Source organism: Trichechus manatus, unplaced genomic scaffold, assembly GCF_000243295.1.
Source record: "Trichechus manatus latirostris isolate Lorelei unplaced genomic scaffold, TriManLat1.0 scaffold00138, whole genome shotgun sequence".
Classification (NCBI taxonomy): Eukaryota; Metazoa; Chordata; class Mammalia; order Sirenia; family Trichechidae; genus Trichechus; species Trichechus manatus.
In genome coordinates this window covers 86375-106530 of record NW_004444074.1, presented here as the reverse complement: position 1 = coordinate 106530, position 20156 = coordinate 86375, and the positions used below count along the sequence as shown (strand labels likewise).

The following is a 20156-nucleotide window of genomic DNA, read 5'->3' as shown; positions in this document are numbered from 1 at the left end:
AGAACAAAACCCTGCCCTTTCCATGATGGAAGTGGTTCAATGTAATCAACTTGCCACCAGGTTGCTGGCTGATCTCCTTGAGGGATGGTGCCATATGAGGGACTCAGTGTTGGTCTCTGCTGCTGGCAGATCGGGCACTCAGCGGTGGCTGTAGCCAAGTCGGCCTTGGTGAGTGGAAGTCCATGTTGCTAGGCCTATGCATAACCTCCATCCCTGCCACCATGGCCACTTTGTTCATGAGCCCATTGAGCAATGACAGGAGTAGCTAGGGAAAGAGGATGAGTGGTTTCCACAGAATGGATCATCCTACTTGATTGTTAAAATCCTCTGCTGAGGTCACCCTTTGGTGAGAATTCACAAGAGACACAAATATCTTCACTTCTTTGGCCCATTTGAAGAGGTCTATCCACATAACCTCTTCCCCATAAATCCTTGTCTCCAATTTTCCAATCATGTTCATTCCAAGTCCCTGATCATCCAGCCAAACCATTGGCCACAGCCTATGAATCAGTATACAATTGCACATCTGGATATTTCTCCTTCCAAGCAAAGTGAACAACCAGGTACACTGCTCCACATATTGCCCATCAGGAGGATTTCCCTTCACCACTGTCCTTCAGAGAGTTCCCAGAAAAGGGCTGTAGTGCTGCTTCTGTCCACTTTTGAGTGGTGCCTGCATATCACGCAGAACCATCTGTAAACCAGGCACAAGTTTTCTCTTCCTCAGTCAACTGATCATAAGGAACTCCCCATGAGGCCATAGGTGCACACTGGGAGATGGAAGGTAATATGACAGGAGTGGAGACCATGGGCATTTGGGCCACTTCCTCATGCAACCTACTTGTGCCTTCAGGTCCTGCTCAGGCCTGATTTCATATATACCACTTCCATTTAATGATGGAGTGCTGCTGTGCACGTCCAACTTTATGACTCTGTGGGTCAGACAACACCCAGTTCATGACGGGCAGCTTAAGCCACATGGTGACCTTGTGTCCCATAGTTAAGCATTCAGTCTCTACTAAGGCCTAGTAACAATCCAAAAGCTGTTTCTCAAAAGGAGAGTAGTTATCTGCAGAGGATGATAGGGCTTTGCTCTAAAATCCTAAGCTTCTGTGCTGTGATTCACCAATAGAGACCTGCCAAAGACTCCAAACAGCATCTCTATCTGCCACAGACACATCAGGCACCATTGGATCAGCCAGGTCATATGACCCAAGTGGCAGAGTGGCTTGCACAGCGGCCTGAACCTGTTGCAGAGCCTTCTCTTGTTCTGGGCCCCACTCAAAACTAGCAGCTTTTCAAGTCACTTGATAAATAGGCTGGAGTAGCACAACCAAATGAGGAATATGCTGCCTCCAAAATCCAAAGGGGCCCATTAGGAATTGTGCCTCCTTTTTAGTTGTGAGAGGAGCCAGATGCAATAAATTTTCCTTCACTTTAGAAGGAATATCTCAACATGCCCCACATCACTGGACCCCTAGAAATTTCACTGAGGTGGAAGGTGCTTGAATTTTTGTGGAATTAATTTCCCACCTTCTAGCACATAAATGTTTTACCAATAAGTCCAGATTCATTGACACTTCTTCCTTACTAGGTCCAATCAGCATAATGTCATCAATGTAATGGATCAGTGTGATGTCTTGTGGACGGGAAAGGTGATCAAGCTCCCTGTGGACTAAATTATGACATAGGGCTGGAGAGTTGATATAGCCCTGAGGTAGGCAACTGAAAGTGTATTGCTGGCTTTTCCAGCTAAAGGCAAACTACCTCTGATGGTCCTTTGAAACAGGTATGGAGAAAAAGCCATTAGCCAGATCAATAGCTGCATACCAGGTACCAGGAGATGTATTAATTTGCTCAAGCAGTGAAACTAGATTTGGAACAGCAGCTGCAATTGGAGTCACCACCTGGTTAAGTTTTCAATAACTCACTGTCATTCTCCAAGATCCATCTGTTTTTTGCACAGGCTAAATAGGCGAGTCGAATGGGGATGTGGTGGGAATCACCACCCCTGCATCCCTCAAGTCGTTGATGGTGGCACTAATCTCTACAATCCCTCCAGGAATGAGATATTGCTTTTGGTTTACTATTTTCCTAGGTAGGAGCAGTTCTAATGGCTTCCACTTGGCTTTTCCTGCCATAATAGCCTCACTCCACTTGTCAGGAATCCAATGTGGGGGTTCTGCCAGTTTCTGAGTATATCTATTCCAGTTATGCATCCTGGAACTGGGGAAGTCACTACAGGTTGGGTTTGGAGACCCACTGGACCTACTATGAGAGGGACACGAGCTAAGACTCCGTTAATAACCTGACCTCCATATGCCCCTACTCTGACTGGTGGGCCACAGTGACATTTTGGGTCTCTTGGAATTAGTATCAGTTCAGAGCCAGTATCCAGTAATCCCTGAAAAGTCTGATTCTTTCCTTTTCCCCAATGAAAAGTCACTGTTGTAAAAGGCCATAGATCCCTTTGGGGAAGGCTGGGAGAAAGATTAACAGTGTAAGTTTTTGGCAGTGTATTGGAGTCCTTCCTCAAGGGGATCCGGCCTCCCCTTCAATCAAGGGGTTGTGAGTATGTAAACTCACTCAAGTCTGGGAATTGATTGAGGGGCCATGACTATTCTGGCAATTCAACTGAGACTGATGTTCACTTGACCTAGAATTCATCCACTTGTACAGATCAAGTAAATATTCAGTAGATTTCCTGTCTATTTCACTCCTAGGGACATCATGACTAAGTAGCCAATGCCATAAGTCCATACGAGTCAGACTATTCTGATTACTGCTTTGACTCTGCTGTCCATTATGGTAACCATGCCCATCTTGAGTGCTGCCACTTGGCCCCTACCACCACAGGCTCCCATCAGCCCCATTGTAGTTAGGTGTCTTAATTCAGTTAGGGCAGTTCCCACTGTCATATCTGACTTACAAAAATAGCAATCACAACAGTCTTCAAGGATGCTGGGGCTCTCTTCAGAAGTTTGTTCCTCACTGTTGTGGTAAAAGATGTGTCCTCTGGGCACTCCATGTGTGGGTCTGTGGGTCTAACCTGATAAATCCACTCTAGCATGCCAATTTCCCTAAGCCTTTGGATACCGTCTTCTACAGTATACCAAGGCAGGTCTGGTACTTCAACTTGATTTAGTGTAGACCACCATGCAATCCATGCTTCAGCAACCCAACCAAATAAACTATTAGATCCTGTCTTAACTTCTGGAGCTGAAACACTGAATGAAGAATCTGTGCTTAGTGAGCCCATATCAATAAACTCAGACTGATCCATCTTTATGTTCCTTGCACCATTATCTCACACCCTTAATAGCCATTCCCATACATATTTCCCAGGTTTATGTTTGTACATATTAGAAAAGTCAAGCAGTTCTTTCAGAATATAATGTACCTACTCCTGGGTTACACTTTGTACATCACCTTTTGGGGCTCACTGGGACTTAAGTCTAGTTACAGGTCTTGAAGCCAAAATCAGTGGGGAAATGTTTTGAGAACATTCAATATTATCTTGTAAAGCACATGTCTCAGGAGATGTCCCAGGCAATGACTCAGACAAAGGCGCTTTAGATGCAGCTGGGTTACTCTCATTAGATGGGAGTGGAGGGGCTAATGGTTCTGTTGGCAGGAGTGATTCAATGGAATTTAGGGGTCCAGCTTCTTGATTATCTGCCCATATGTACCCATCCCAGGTTTCGGGGTCCCATTTCTTCCCAGTCAGTGCCCTCACTTTAACTTCAGACACCTCTCAAGTTGGCAGTTGAGTTGGCATTGTAATTCAGCCACTCTTACAATGAGACTCTGGGTTTGTTTTTTGGCAATATCAGCTCTGTTACTACAAGAAATAAGGCTTCCTTTCAAGGCACAAATGGAAACTTTGAGGTCATTTACGTGACGCTTGAGCTTTGACTCTGAAGCCCTGAGCTCATCTCTTTCTTTCACCAGTTTGTCTAGTGAAAGTAGGGCCAACCAACCAGCTTCCTGATACTTCTCATTATGACAAAATTGTAGAAAGATATCAAACATGCAATCACCCAGAGCCTTATCTTTCACCAATACCTGATTTATTGGTGATGATATTTTGTGTATTTGAATTGCCACCTCGTGCCATGGATTAGCAGTGCCCTCTTTACTTCTGGAAGCAAAGTCATCAACACCTTTAAAACTAACCAGACTTGAGAACCAATTTAGAAAATTCATCCTTACAATTTTGTTTCTCTAGAACTACTCTCGGTACCAAATGTCTTAGGCTGGGTTCTCTAGAGAAGTAAAACCAGTAAAGCGTGTAAATATATATACGTATATAGAGAGATTTATATCAAGGAAATGGCTCATGCAGTTGCAAAGGCCATATCATCCCAAATCCGTGGGTCAGGAAAAAGACTTCTCCTGATTCATGTAGCCACAGGGGTTGGCGAACCCAAGATTGGCAGGCTGGAGAGCAGGGCTGTTGCTCACAGGCTGTGAGGATTAACGAATTCCTAGATCAGCAGGCAAGACTGCTGGTAAGCTGCTAGCTCAAGTCCCAAGAACTGGAAGTTAGATGAACAGGAGCCAGCTGCAGGATCCAGAATGAGCAAAAGCCCCCTGAGCCCTGCCTGAATGTCCGCCCACACTTGATACAGGCCACAAGCCCAAGGAAACTCCCCTTCAACTGATTGGCTACTCACAACAGATCCCATCATGGGGGTGATCGCGTATCAAATCTCAACAGGGAAGTGACCACAACATTATATTACTGCCAAAACACTGAGAATCATGGTTTAGCCAAGTTGACATACAATCTTAACCATCACATCATTTATTCAGCCTTCTAAATAAGAAAAAAAAATTCAGTTATCCTTAGCTACTTCTCTTTCACTCTTTAGATCCAATTATGTCCCCAATCCTAATGATTATACCTGTTTTAGTTTGGGTTCCCTCAGAACAGATTCTGAACCAGGGATTCGAATGCAGTTCATTGGGGAGGTGATTCAAGGAAACACTGGTAGGGAAATAATACAGGAAAGGGAAGGAAGCCAATAAAATGCATTACTGGGCAGGTTACACTGTGAGCAACTGAGGCTTAATCCCACTGGAGAACTCTGGGAGACAGTATAGAACATACCTCAGAATTGTCTCACCCACAGGACAAGAAAGCTGGGTGTTGATTCTCAACTCGCTATCCATTACTGGCTGAAAATGTCTCTCAGGGATGTTCACTTCCAAGCACTGCTGATTTGTCCCCACAACTGGACTGACAGGAAGCCCTCAGAGAATTACAGGTGCTTACAATTGGAGACTAACTGTATATCCTAAAAATGTAAGTGCAGAGGTGACATGGTTGGGTTACTGATGTCTGGCAAGACCTAAAACTAAGTGAGGAGGAGTGAGGCATTGCCTCAGGTGCAACATTTAAGATGCTTCCTCCTCTCTTCCTTTAGCCCTTCACACTTCCAGTCCATCCTCTGTGTTGTTGGGGCAGTTAACTTTTTAAAAATACTGATTTGCTCACATTCATCCCATGCTTTAACAGTCTAAACTCCTTAATTTAGCATAAATAACTCTTTACAGATTGAATATAGTTATCTTTTTAGCCTAATCCCCTGCCACTTTCTTTATATAGCTATGCTCTACTACGTGAGTGCTTCGCTCTTTGAACTTCCATACCTTGGAGTGTATTGTTCCTTCTATGTCAAATACCCTTCCTTTCCCTCCCCCCTTTAACACTAAAATTTCTTACTAGTCCTTAAAAACCGAGCTTGAAAATCTATTTCTCTGTGAAAACTTCCTGACTGCCCTGGAAAAATTAATTGCTTATTCCTCTGTGTTCCTTAACATTTTGTATGTACCTCTACTCTTGCACCTCTCAGATTGAATTTGCATCTGTTTATCTCTTTTTCCCTCACTAGACTGAGAACTCTTCAAAGGCAGGTCTTATTCATTTTTGTAACCCCAACATCTGCCTGCATGTAGAAGGCACCCAAAACTGTTTGTTGAGTTGAATTTAATTCATCCAGGCACATACAGACCAAACATATTTTGAAAGAAATTGAGGGAAGCATCTCAGCAATTTCAGGAGATGGGTGCCATAAGCAAAGAAAGCAGGCTGTGAGAATATACAGTTGGGATTTATCACAGACATCTATTTTATATTATTTCTTATTTATGAACTGCTACAAAAAGGCTTTGAAGCAGCTATTTTTAAGTATTGGAATCAGTTGTTTCCAAAGGCAGCCCTTTTGATTTATTGAACTAGAACGTGTGTTATGCTGATAAATAGAAAAGCAAATACTCTAGGGTGTTATATACATACTATTTCAAATTAAAGTGTCCCTAGATTGTAAACTGCCCTGAAGGCAGAGACTGTGTGTATATAATTTACTCTTTAGACAGTACCTAGCCCATATGTACACTAACTCTTAAGTAATTATTGGCACAGCAGTGATTTTGATAATCTGTGACTAAATCTATAATCATTTGCAGTGAAGTGGGGATTTGCCAAGGTTCTTAGATTTTAATTCCTCAATATGAATAAGTAAACCAGATAAATCACATTCCCTCAAGAGCACTCCCTCCCAATAAAAAAAAAAGCTTTTTAAGTATTGAATTATTCTATTGGCTGTCTACCTTTTTCACATAAATTAGGTAGCTATCAAAATCTCACTTCACCCCATCTTGTTATTTCAAAAATTGATGCTAATAATAATATTAAAAATAAATACAATCACATTATTGTTGTTTTTTAAATGATAATGATGATAAGTACTATGGTGAGTTTTCTTGTTTCCCTGAGCACTAGCCTAGCACTGATCTAGCTTTAGTATCAACAGTCATAACAGCAGTACAGTTTGAAAAATTCAACAGTTGAGAACTCACTACCATTCACAGAATGGTGTAGTGCAGTGGGGTGGGGGAGGGGGAAGATTTTGATCCTCCAGAATGGTTTTTGTTTACTGATACTTGTCTGGTAATACTTTTCCGTATCTTTTGGTGATATCTTTTAGTGGTTCAGATGAGTGAGTCAGCATCTCAAGAGGAATCCAAATCTGCTCAGGTTCCTGGCCTAAATAGATTTATAACCATTTATGAGAGGATTTGAGGCTCAGCATCTTGGGAAAATTGAGATGCAATATCATATTCTATCATTTCATTGTTTCTCTTTCGTTAAAGTATTTTGCATCAGGAATTTCTGAGAAATGGATCGAACTTTGATAGTTGGGTCACAGTGGTCTGCTTCTAGTTGGTTGGTGTTCCTTAATTATATATAAAAATTCTGTTACTTTTTGAGTTTCTTGATATAACTAACTTTGTGTAATTTTATTTGGTATGATGTTTGTATGATTACTTGTATGCTTTGTATAATTTCACTTGGTATGATGTTTATCTGATTATTGGTAAACAGTATGATGTTTAGTATTACGTGAAATGTCTTTAAATAAAAAACTTGCTATACTGGAGTTTCAAGTGTTAGTTTAATCTCCAGCTCCTTTTGGATACCAGTTACTAACACTGTTTCCATTTCAGGAAAATGGAAAAGAAGAAAAAGAAGAGAAACAGGAAGCAAGCGAAGTGAAAGAGCCTATTGAGGTAGAGTTGTCATGAATAATCAGATATGGTAATTAATGCTAGAGAGTAAACTGGATAAATTAATTTTCTTATGAAGAAGGAAAAAAGGATATGGGTATTCAGAAAGATAAATAAAGAAAGATAAATAAAATACCAAATGGAAAAGGGCAAACTCATTCTGATTTTTAAGCTGACTAATTTGAGTCAGTTACAGGAAGCCTACATAGATTATAAATTATTTGTGAAGAGCCATTATGAATTACAGATAAGTAACAGTTGCTTTCTAAAGTAAGAACTATTACCGTAAGTACCCTAACTACCAGTTTTTAGGATAATTTTACTATTAAGCTGAAAATATAATTTCCATGTTAATCATTTAAGTTAAATCCAAGACTGCAATGAGAAAGAACATTTTTATAGAAAAAATGGAAGCAATTGAAAATAGTTGTATGGACTTGTCACTAAGTTGACTAATGTGAGACTTAAAATATCCTACTATCTTTTTTTGAAAAGCACATCAGTGTGAATGCGAAAAGGTATTTTGCCACTGTATGTTCATAAAACTAATCTTTAATTTCCTCGATTAACATGAAAATGTTTTTCGTTCCAACACAAATGTCGAAGATGATTCTAATACTAAAAGAAAACAGTAGCATTTTCAAAGGCCTGATTTCACTATGCTATGGTCTCAAATTATTTTTCTAAAAAGTATTACGTAATTCAAGGATCAGTGCACATGTGGAACAATATTCCTAGCATTTTAGTTTGTTAGCAATAGGCAAATGTGATGACATGCTGAGCTAAAGCATTATCTTGTGAATACATTAAATAGATTGGGATTACTGGTTTGCTTCTAATACACAACATCAAATCCAACCAGAAGTAAATAGGAATGTTTGGTAGCTTCTACAAGGTGTTTATTTGCATTCTTTAATTGAGAGAGCTGATGTGACTTTGAAGAAAAGCAAGTCATTTTATAACTGGTGTTTCTTTTCTACTTTCAAAGAGTTCACAGAATGTAGTACAAGATACGATAACAGAAACCAGCGACAATGTGACAGGAGAAGCAACAGGTATCAAATCTCAAGGTAGACAACTAGCCTTTCCCCTACACAATAGAATCTAAAATTATTAATAAGTTTTAATTGGGTGTTCTTCAAAATTTTGCTTTTTAAAATGTAATCCCACGGGGATTGTAACCAATTTCACAGAACAATTTGTGTATGAATTGTAGAATGGGAGTCTAATCTGCTGAGTAAACTTTCACCAAAAACACAATAAAATATAAAAAAGAAAAAAAATGTAATGCCAGGAGTATTTTAATTGTTATTTGGGAAATAGTTCAAAATGTATTTTCATCACTTTCTATTAATACTTTTGAGATAACTTTATAACTGTTCATTTTGTACTTAATTAAAGAGAAATTTAGCTAAGAGAGCTGACACATAGCAGACAACCTAATACAAAAATAAAATCAAGAGCACTAGTGATTCGGGCTGCTTATTGTTCTTGGTCCTGTTTTTTTTTTTACCCCTGTATTTGACCACACATTTACTTTGTTTGTTCCAAAGCCTGACTCCTAGCCCCATCCCTAACCTACGAGAAAACCAAAACCAAACCCATTGCGTCAGGAGATTCCAACTCATAGCAACCCTATAGGACAGAGGAGAACTGCCCAATAGGGTTTCCAAGGATCGGCTGGTGGATTCAAATTGCCAACCTTTTGGTTAGCAGCCTGAACTCCTAACCTAAATCCCAAGTAATTATGCAAATTAAAAATTTATAGGATGAAAAAGGCAACAAATAAGTGGATAAGACACTCATCCTTTTGCTACAGTTCTTCTAACTTCAAATACTTGGTGAAATCCTTTACCAACAGAAATTCTTTGCAATATTTAAAATTCAATAATTTCACTGTAAATTCCTTTCAATTCAGTTTACAAGTACTGAGTATTTAGCACAGTGTTTAGCTGTGCTAGGCTGAATTACAATAATAATTACTAAAGTATTTTCTAAACTATAAATTGCTAAATAGATGCCAGTTATAACTTTTAGCTACTTTATTTTCTCCAAAGATTTTTTTCTGTCTTTTAAACCAATTAAAAGCCATTATTTAATATTTCCTCTTATTATAGGACACATACACAATAAGAATCAAACTTTGCAACACTTCTTTTATCTCTCTCGTAAACGTAGTACAATCTTCACAGATTCACTAACTCTTATAAAAGATTTCTTTTTGACAAGTCTTCACTTGCCCTCCTCCACCTTTCGCTCCCTGCTCTCTCCCCCCTCCACCTTCCGTCTTTTTTGTTTCCTCTCCAGTTTGCTGACTACACTACCTTCTCACCTCACCCCTCCCCACTACTACCGCATGCATACACTTTGCCTTTACCTTAATCACATGGGCCAGCTTTATAAATTCACTCTTTCGTTTTAAACATACAAAACAGATCATTTGTTATAAATTTAATTAGGTGTTCCCTTTAACCAGTTCGTGGCCAAATTTGCACCTGCAAAACTTCATATATGTATTCAAACATGTGATTTCTTGCCTTTCTAGAAAACATATCAACGAAGTGATTGTGGTCTTTCCTGTTCTTGTGCTTTCAATTTCTCTTGTTGCTTTTCAGTGTATGGTAGAGGAAATAGGTTTTGTTTGTTTAAGTCTATTTATCCTATTATATGGTATGTACTGAAAACATTGCAGTTGCTTGGTGTAATACCAAATACAATGTGATGTATTTATTCAGTCAGTGATCAGTCACGATTAAACCTAATATTTGGCATTCCCCTTTGTGAATGTGTATATGTGTCTATGTGTGTGTAAGAAGTGGGAAGAGGAACTGTTCTTGCAGTTCCACATGTCAAAGGAAGTGTCTTTATCCTTGTTATGTACTTGTCAAAATCAAAATGATGTTACCTTGTTAGGCATCTCCCAGAATGCACTCAAATGCAAGCTTTGCATAGAAAATACCGTGGTTAAATGTGCCATGTGAATTACTCATTTCTTTACCCTGGTTATTCCACTTTTCAAGCTATAAGTTTCACTTGCATTTTGAGAAATCTTTTTTTAAAACTATCTATTTGCTCAGCTCTGTTCTTAATTACACAGCCCTAAAATTAACAAAGTTTTGTAGGAAAATGCCTTTTCATACAGCTATTGCATTTTAATTCCAGCAGTGTTTAGAATGTGCTTCTTTTCCTCCTTTCTTCACAGCAGTCATTCTACATTATGTTAAGAAATCCTGATAATAAAGCCAAGCCAGCTGAGTTTCAGACAGGGCCTGTATTTAGAGAGAACATCACACACAGTTCTTGAGCAGTCCTGCTAGGTCAATTTTCACTAGTTTAATCGGCAGCCAGTCCCACTAACTTTATATGCCTGCTTGTGAAGAAAGAGCCTGCTAAGGCCTATTATAATTTAGGTTGTAATTTATTCCTATTTATGTCCTTAAATAGGGTTGTACTGAAGTTAAGCCCAGCAGTGGGCTATGCAGGAAATGACAAAAGTCACTTAGCCTGGACCTTTCAAAATATGAGTAAGGAATTCTTTTGTGTCCCTGTTTGTTCAGTTGAAAGCATTTATTCCCATAGTGTCTGAATAGGTGTATGTATGTTAGAAAGTAGACTAGTACAGGGGTGAAGGTGTGCATTTAGGGAGAGAACTTGAAAGGCTCTTACTTCTAGAAAGAGTTTAAGAAGACAATCCCAGAAGACAATTACAGTGCTTAGCATACCCATTGCCATCCAGTCAATTCCAACTCATGGTGACCCTATAGGACAGAGTAGAAATGTCCCATAGGGTTTCCAATGGTGTTTAAAGCTTTACAGAAACAGACTGCCATATCTTTCTCCCACGGAGCATCTGGTAGGTTTGAACTTTTCAGTTAGCTGCCGAGCACTTAACCACTGTGCCACCAGGGCTCCTTGGTGCTTAGCATAGTGCCTGGCCATAGTGAGGAATCAATAAAATGAATTATGAAGCAACCAATCTGTCTGTAAAAGGCTTGGGAATGCTCAAGCACAGATCTGCTAAACAAACAAAAAACCCAGTACCTGTTTGAAACTATGTTCAGTTTAATTTGCTCATGGACAGTACTGTAATTTGTGATCCTTGAATTCAGAGGTCACTCAGTCAAAAGATAGTTAGGCTTGTTCAGATTTCTGATTTATTAACCCCCACTCGTGCTATATTTCCTTTTCTTGGTTTTATGGCTCTAAGAAAGAAGTGTTTGACTAGAGTTGTCTACACATCTACTTCCAACCTGTGGAGTCAGTGCAGTATCAGTAGGGTCAGTGCAAGCACTAGGATTATTGCTTAGCAACCTATAATAGCCAAGCACACTAGAGGAGCACTAGCAGGCTGCAACTAAAATAGAGAATGCGTGAGCTCATATGTGAGTTTACTAATGAGCTATGGCGTATGGATAGATATTAAATTGCTGTACATCTGTAGCACTACCCTTAAAGCAGGAGGAATATCTGCCTAGGGTTATCCTGGAGAGGTTAAAAACAGAGATAGTAGTTAGAACCTGCAGACTTGAAAGAATTGCTCTCTTTTCACACTTACTTAAAATAAAAATAAAACCATTGTATTAATAAGCATTTAACCTAACAGAATGGACCCCCCCAACAAAAAAAAGGTTAATTCATTTGCAAACCCAACTAAATGTTGAAGGAGGGCATTAAACTATCCTCCTCACTTCCCTCATATCAGAATAAGAGAATTGGCCAAGGAGGAAAACAAAACTTGAGCGGAAGGCTCATAAATACTGTCTGCTATTGGACTTAAGGGTTCCTGGATGGCGCAAATGGTTTGTGCGCCACTACTAACCTAAAAAGTTGGCTGTTTGAACCCACCCAGTGGCACCTGGAAGAAAGGCCTGGGCATCTGCTTCTGTAAAGATAAAACAACAACAATAAACCAAAGACATTGCTGCTGAGGCGATTCTGACTCACAGTGACCCTATAAGACAGAGTAGAACTGCCCCATAGGGTTTCTAAGGCTGTAAATCTTTACAGAAGGAGACTGCCACATCTTTCTCTTGCGGAGCGGTTGGTGGGTTCAAATCGCTGACCTTTTGGTTAGCAGCTGAGTGCTTTAACCACTGCACAACCAGGGCTTCTCTGTAAAGATTACAGTCAAGAAAACCCTGTGGAGCAGTTCTACTCTGTAACACATGGGATCACACTGAGTCGGAATCTACTCTATGGCAATGATTTTTTGTTGTTGTTTATTGGACTTGAGACATTCTGTAAATGAAATGTTGGTTTTTCAAGGGTTTCTTCAAAGGCTGTTTAATTTCTCTCCTGGGCAGAAAGATGGGCACTATCTACATAAGATTTTAAAACTCTACAGAGCATTGGTTTTAAAACTTCTTTGAAGGAGCAAAAGTTTTCTTCTCAGTGAAATCTTAGAGTGCTCCCCAACATCTGAAAACTCTTGAAGCAGAGCTGCTTTGGTCACAAAGGGGTTAAGGAGCTTAGAGTCCTATGACTTTTGAAACTCCTTCTCAGGATCCTGAGAAGCATAGTTAGAACGCTACTGCTCCACAACAGGAACTCTTACTCTTGCTGGTGATGATACCACAACCACTCCGGAGAATAATTTAACAATATCTCGTCAAGTTGTAACGCACATACCCTATGACCCTGCAATTACAATCCTAACTATAGACGCTAGAGAAACTCTTATATACATACACAAGGAGACATGTGCAGTAATGTTCACAGTAGCTTTGTCTATAGTAGCAAAAAACTGCAACCAATCCAAATGTCTATCACTAGGAGAATGGATAAAAACATTGCAGTATCAGCTTCTAATGAAATATTGTACAACAATAGAAATGAATGAACTAGAGCTACACCTATCAATAGAGATGAATCTCAGTTATAATACTAAGTATACAAAAGGTTGCAGATTAAATATGGTATGAAATATTTTTTCTAAAACTTAAAAAACAGGAAGAATAATACTGTATTGCTTAAATTAATATATTATATAATATAAACACATGCATAGAAAGGATAAACATAAAATTCAGAATAGTCTTTACCTCACAGTGGAGGATATGTGATCAGGAGAGACATACGGAAAGTTTTAATATACAGGTAACTTTTTTTCTTAAGGTAAGAGTAGATACATGGGCATTTATCATGTAATTTTTTTATACCTTTTTGCAGGCCTTAAATATTTCATAGTAAAGAAAGTTTTAAAAAAAACACTTCTCTAAAGTTACAGAGTAGAGTCTATGGTCTCTTGTCCTTTTATTACAATAGTACAATTTATTGAGAGCTGATGAAGATCAAAGACTACAGCCTTAAGTATGGATTACACCTCAAAATAAAGAAAACAAAAATCCTTACAACTGGACCAATAAGCAACAATATGATAAACAGAGAAAATATTGACGTTGTCAAAGATTTCATTTTACTTGGATCCACAGTCAACGCCCATGGAAGCAGTAGTCAAGAAATCAAACAACTTACTGCATTGAACAGATCAACCGCAAAGACTTCTATAAAGTGTTAAAAAGCAAAGATGTCACTTTGAAGACTAATGTGCCTCTGACCCAAGCCATGGGATTTTCAATCACCTCATATGCTTTCAAGAGCTGGACAAAGAATAAGAAGACCAAAGAAGAATTGATGCCTTTGAATTATGGTGTTGGTGAAGAATATTGAATATACCATGGATTGCCAGAAGAATGAACAAATCTGTCTTGGAAGAAGTACAGCTAGAATGCTCCTTAGAAGCAAGGATGGTGAGACTTTATCTCACATACTTTGGACATGTTATCAGGAAGGACCAGTCCCCGGAGAAGGACATCATGCTTGGTAAAGTAGAGGGTCAGCAAAAAAGAGAACGACCCTCAACGAGATGGACTGACACAGTGGCTGCAACGACGGGCTCAAGGATAGCAATGATTGTGAGGATGGAGCCAGACCAGGAAGTGTTTCGTTCCATTGTACATAGGGTCACTGAGTCGGAACTGACTCGACAGCACCTAACAACAACAATTAACGATCGGCGCATATCCCAATAACCACTTTCCAGTTATGTTAAAAATGAGTATAAAAATAATTCCTTGATAAATTTCTTCTTTTCTTCTGCAACCACAAAGTAATAGAATCAGAAGATGTTAACAATACATAGCACTGATCCTATTTTTGTTCAGCTGGACTGATACAGCCAAATTGCCTTCCAAAACGTCTGCTATTATGAGAAGATATTTGGTGAAAATTTCTAATTGGTTATTCCTTACCAGTTGCTGTCAAGTCTGCCTCAACTCCATAGGGTTTTCAGTGGCTGATTATTTTGGAAGTAGATCGCAGGCCTTTTTTCTGAGGCTCCTGTGGGTGGATGTGAATTTCCAACCTTTCGGTTAGCAGCCAAGTGTGTTAACTGTTCGCACCACCCAGAGACTCCAGTTGGTTATTGTTAGTACCTAGAAAATAATTTTTGTATTTTAATCTTGTATCTTGTGCTGGTTACTTGACAGGCCTTTAAAAAAAAATTAGGGTAAAAACACATAATATAAATTTACCATTTTAACCGTGTTAAAAGTGTACAATTCAGTGGCATTAAGTACATTCACAATGTTGTACAGCCATCAACACTATCTAGTTGCAGAACTTTTTCATCACCCCAAACAGAAACCCCATTTAGTAAGCCTTTTACAGGTGAAGATTTTTATCTTTCTTCAGTTCTGAGAGATTTTCTTGCGTTATTACTCTGACTCTTTCCTTCCCCTCCATTCTCTTGGTTCACTCCTTCTGATACTTTTATAAGATGAATAGTAAAAGTTCTTAATCTGGCCTTCATTCCCTTAACATTTCCTTTGCCTTTTGAGCCGCTTTGGCTTGATCTTCCAGCCTACTGATTAGTTATTCAGTATTTTCTGGTGTTCAAGCCAAACTATTGATGGTTTCATTGCACCAATAATCTTTGTGTCATCTCCAAGTGCACGTTCTCACTTTGTTTGCCTCTCTCTCGATTGGTTTGATTGGTTTCTTTCCTTTTATAAACTTTTTATTTTAGGATACTTTTAGATTTACAGGCAAATTGTAAAGATAGTATAGAGTTCACATGTACGCCACACCCAGTTTTCTCTTTTATTAACATCTTATACTAGTACAGCATATTTGTCAAAATTAATGAACCAATATTGATACATTATTATTCTCTGAAGTCCACACTTTATTCATATTTCCTAATGTCCTCTTCCTGTTCCAGGCTACCATACAGGATTGTTGTTGTTAGGTGTCGTCGAGTCACTTCTGACTCATAGCGATCCTATATAAAACAGAATGAAACACTGCCCAGTACTGCACCATCCTCACAATCATTGCTGTGTCTGAGCCCATTGTTACAGCCATTGTGTTAGTCGATCTCATTAAGGGTCTTCCTCTTTTTTGCTGACACTCTGTTTTACCAAATGTGATGTGCTTCTCCAGGAACTGGTCCCTCCCGATAACATGTCCAAAGTACATCTCCCCATCCTCGCTTCCAGAGAGCACTCTGGCTGTACTTCTTCTAAGACAGACTTGTTCATTATTCTAGCAGTCTATGGTATATCCAGTATTCTTTGCCAACACCATAATTCAAAGACATCAATTCTTCTTCAGTCTTCCTTATTCATTGTCCATCTTTCACATGCATATGAGGTGATTGAAAATACCATGGCTTGCGTCAGGTGCACCTTAGTCCTCAAAGTGACGTCTTTGCTTTTCGACACTTTAAAGAGGTCTTTTGCAGCAGATTTGCCCAATGCGATATGTTGTTTGATTTCTTGACTGCTGCTTCCACGGGCATTGATTGTGGATCCAAGTAAAATGAAATCCTTCACAACTTCAATCTTTTCTCCATTTATCATAATGTTGCTTATTGGTTCAGTTGTGAGGCTTTTGTTTTCTTTATGTTGAAGTGTAATCCATACTGAAGGCCATAGTCTTTGATCTTCATCAGTAAGTGCTTCAAGTCCTCTTTACTTTCAGCAAGCAAGGTTGTGTCATCTGTATATCACAGGTTGTTAATGAGTCTTCCACCAATCCTGATACCAAATTCTTCTTCATATAGTCCAGTTTCTTGGATTATTTGCTCAGCATACAGATTGAATAAGTAAGTGAAAGGATACAACCCTGACACATACCTTTCCTGATTTTAAACCACACAGTATCCTTTTGTTCTGTTCGAACAACTGCCTCCTGGTCTATGTACAGGTTCTGCACGAGCACAATTAAGTGTTTTGGGATTCCCATTCTTCGCAATATTATCCATAATTTGTTATGATCCACACAGTCAAATGCCTTTGCGTAATCAATAAAACACAGGTAAATAAATATCTTTCTGGTATTCTCTGCTTTTAGCAAGGATCCAGCTGACATCAGCAGTGATATCCCTGGTTCTACACCCTCTTCTCAATCTGACTTGAATTTCTGGCAGTTCCCTGTCGATGTACTGCTGCAACCTTTTTTGAATTATCTTCAGCAAAATTTTACTTTCATGTGATATTAATAATAATTGTTCAGTAATTTCCACATTCCATTAGATCACCGTTCTCTGGAATGAGCACAAATATGGATCTCTTTCAGTCAGTTGGCCAGTTTGCTATCTTCCAAATTTCTTTTTTTTCTTTTTTTGTTTCCCTTTTTTCAAAAAACTGTGCTTTAAGTGAAAGTTTACAATTCAAGTTAGTTTCTCATACAAAAATTTATATACACATTGTTATGTGACCCTAGTTGCTCTCCCTAAACTGTGACAGCACACTCCTTCTTTCCACCCTGGATTTCCTGTGTCCATTCAACCAACTCCTGACCCTCTCTGCCTTCTCATCTTCCTTCCGGACAGGAGCTGCCCATTTAGTCTCATGTATCTGCTTGAGCTAAGAAGCACTCTCTTCACGAGTATCATTTTATGTCCCATAGTCCAGCCTAATCTTTGTCTGAAGAGTTGGCTTCAGGAATGCTTTCAGTTCTGGGCTAACGGAGAGTCCAGGGGCCATGTCTTCCGGGGTCCCTCCAGTCTCAGACCATTAAGTCTAGTCTTTTTACTAAAATTTGAGTTCTGCACCCCACTTTTCTCCTGCTCTGTCAGGGACTCTCTGTTGCGTTCCCTGTCGCGGCAGTCATTGGTGGTAGCCAAGCACCATCTAGTTCTTCTGGTCTCAGGCTGATGAAGTCTCTGGTTTATGTGGCCCTTTCTATCTCTTGGGCTAATATTTTCCTACTGTCTTTGGTGTTCTTCATTTTCCTTTGCACCAGGAGGGTTGGGACCAATTGATGTATCTTAGATGGCCACTCGCTAGCTTTTAAGTCCACAAACACCACTCACCAAAGTGGGATGCAGAACATTTTCATAATAAACTTTGTTATGTCAATTGAACTAGATGTCCCCTGAAACCATGGTCCCCAGACCCCTACCCCTGATTCTATCCCTTGAAGTGTTTGGTTATATTCAGGAAACTTCTTAGCTTTTGGTTTAGTCCAGTTGTGCTGACTTCCCCTGTAGTGTGTGTTGTCATTCCGTTCACCTAAGATAGTTCTTGTCTACTATCTAGTTAGTAAATACCCCTCTCCCTCCCTCCCCACCCTCATAACCATCAAAGAATGTCTTCTTCTGTGTTTAAACCTTTACTTGAGTTCTTATAATACTGGTCTTATACAATATTTGTCCTTTTGTGACTGACTAAATTCACTCAGCATTATGCCTTCCAGACTCCTCCGTGTTATAAGATGTTTCACAGATTCATTATTGTTCTTTATCATTGCGTAGTATTCCATTGTGTGGATATACCATAATTTGTTTATCCAGTTGTCCATTGATGGGCACCTAGGTTGTTTCCGTCTTTTTGCTATGGCGAACAGTGCTTCAATGAACATGGGTGTGCATATATCTATTCGTGTGATCGCTCTTATTTCTCTAGGATATATTGCAAGGAGTGGGATTGCTGGATCATACGGTACTTCTATTTCTAGCTTCTTAAGGAAGTGCCAAATCCAACTTCCAAAAGTGATTGTACCATTTTACATTCCCACCAACAGTGTATAAGTGTTCCAGACTCTCCACAACCTCTCTAACATTTATTATTTTGTGTTTTTTGGATTAATGCTAGCCTTGTTGGGGTGAGATGGTATCTCATTGTATTCCAAATTTCCTGGCATAGGTAAGTGAGTATATCCAGCGCTGCATCCATTTGTTGAAACATCTCGATTGGTATTCTGTCAATTCCTGCAGCCTTGTTTTTCTCCAATTCCTTCAGTGCAGCTTGGACGTCTTTCTTCAATACCCTGGATTCTTGATCATATGGTTGAATGGTTGAATGTTGACCAATTCTTTTTGGTATAGTGACTATATTCTGTCCATTTTCTTTTGATGCTTCCTGTATTGTTCAATATTTTGCCCATAGAATCTTTCGGAATTGCAACTCAAGGCTTGAATTATTTTTTCTCCATTTCTTTCAGCTTGAGAGGTGCCAAGTGTGTTCTTCCCTTTTGGTTTTCTATCTCCAGGTCTTTGCACATTTCCTTATAATGCTTTACTTTGTCTTCTCAAGCCGCCCTTTGAAATCCTCTGTTCAGCTCTTTTACTTCCTCAATTCTTCCATTCTCTTTAGATACTCTACGTTCAAGAGCAATTTTCAAAGTCTCTTCTGATATCCATTTTGGTCTTTTTTTCCTTTCCTGTCTTTTTAATGACCTTTTGCTTTCTTCATGTATAATGTCCTTGATGTCTCGTCTTCAGAGACAACTCGTCTGGTCTTCGGTCATTAGTGTTCAGTGTGTCAAATCTATTTTTGAGATGGTCTCCAGATTCAGGTGGGATATGCTCCAGGTTGTATTTTGGTTCTCGTAGACTTGTTTTAATTTTCTTCAGCTTCAACTTGAAGTTGCATGTAGCAGTTGATGATCTGTTCCACAGCTGCCCTTTGGCTTTGTTCTGACTGATGATATTGAGCTTTTCCATCATCTCTTTACACAGATATAGTCAATTTGATTTCTGTGTTTTACATCCGGTGAGGTCCACGTGTATAGTTGCTGTTTATGTTGTTGAAAAAAGGTATTTGCGAGGGGCAGGGCCAAGATGGCAGAGTAGTCAGATGCTTCTGGTGGACCTCTTACAACAAAGACCTGAAAAAATTAGTGAATCGATTATATATGACAGTCTAGGCACCCTGAACATCAAAGGCAAAGTTGAAGAACCGGACTGAGTCACGGGGAGGGAGAGATGGTTCAGAGGCAGCAAGGAGTTTCCAGACCTGACCTGGCAAGAGCCTGAGCCCTTCAGGCCTGATCAGCTCATGAGTGAGCTTTGAGGCAGGCAAGCAGCAGTGCTCGGGAGGCATATCCTGCACTGGGAGAGACCCAGCAGCAGAGATCTGTCTACTCGGCCACCCAGAACCAGTGAGAAGAAGCCCTCAACTGGCGAAAGATAAATACTTGTGTCCAGCCTACCGCGCGAATCAAAAACACCTCCCTTAGGGAAAAACCTCTCACCCATTTACCTCCCCACTCCCTGCTCTGCCTGGGTCCTGGACCAGCTTCAGGAATTGCCGAGTCCCCTGGGCCAGAAGTAGGACCCATCACACACCCTGAGCCAT

At 39.6% G+C, this 20156-nt stretch overlaps 1 protein-coding gene across 1 annotated transcript in view; it reads left to right on the top strand.

Moving 5' to 3' along the window:
* LOC101353515 (EF-hand calcium-binding domain-containing protein 5) overlaps positions 1-20156 on the top strand; it is an 85285-nt gene that overhangs the window by 11368 nt on the left and 53761 nt on the right. Inside the window, exons 2-3 of the mRNA XM_023739611.1 lie at positions 7513-7575; positions 8561-8642. Coding sequence (XP_023595379.1) covers positions 7513-7575; positions 8561-8642 — 145 coding nt within the window. The remainder of the gene's footprint in view (positions 1-7512; positions 7576-8560; positions 8643-20156) is intronic.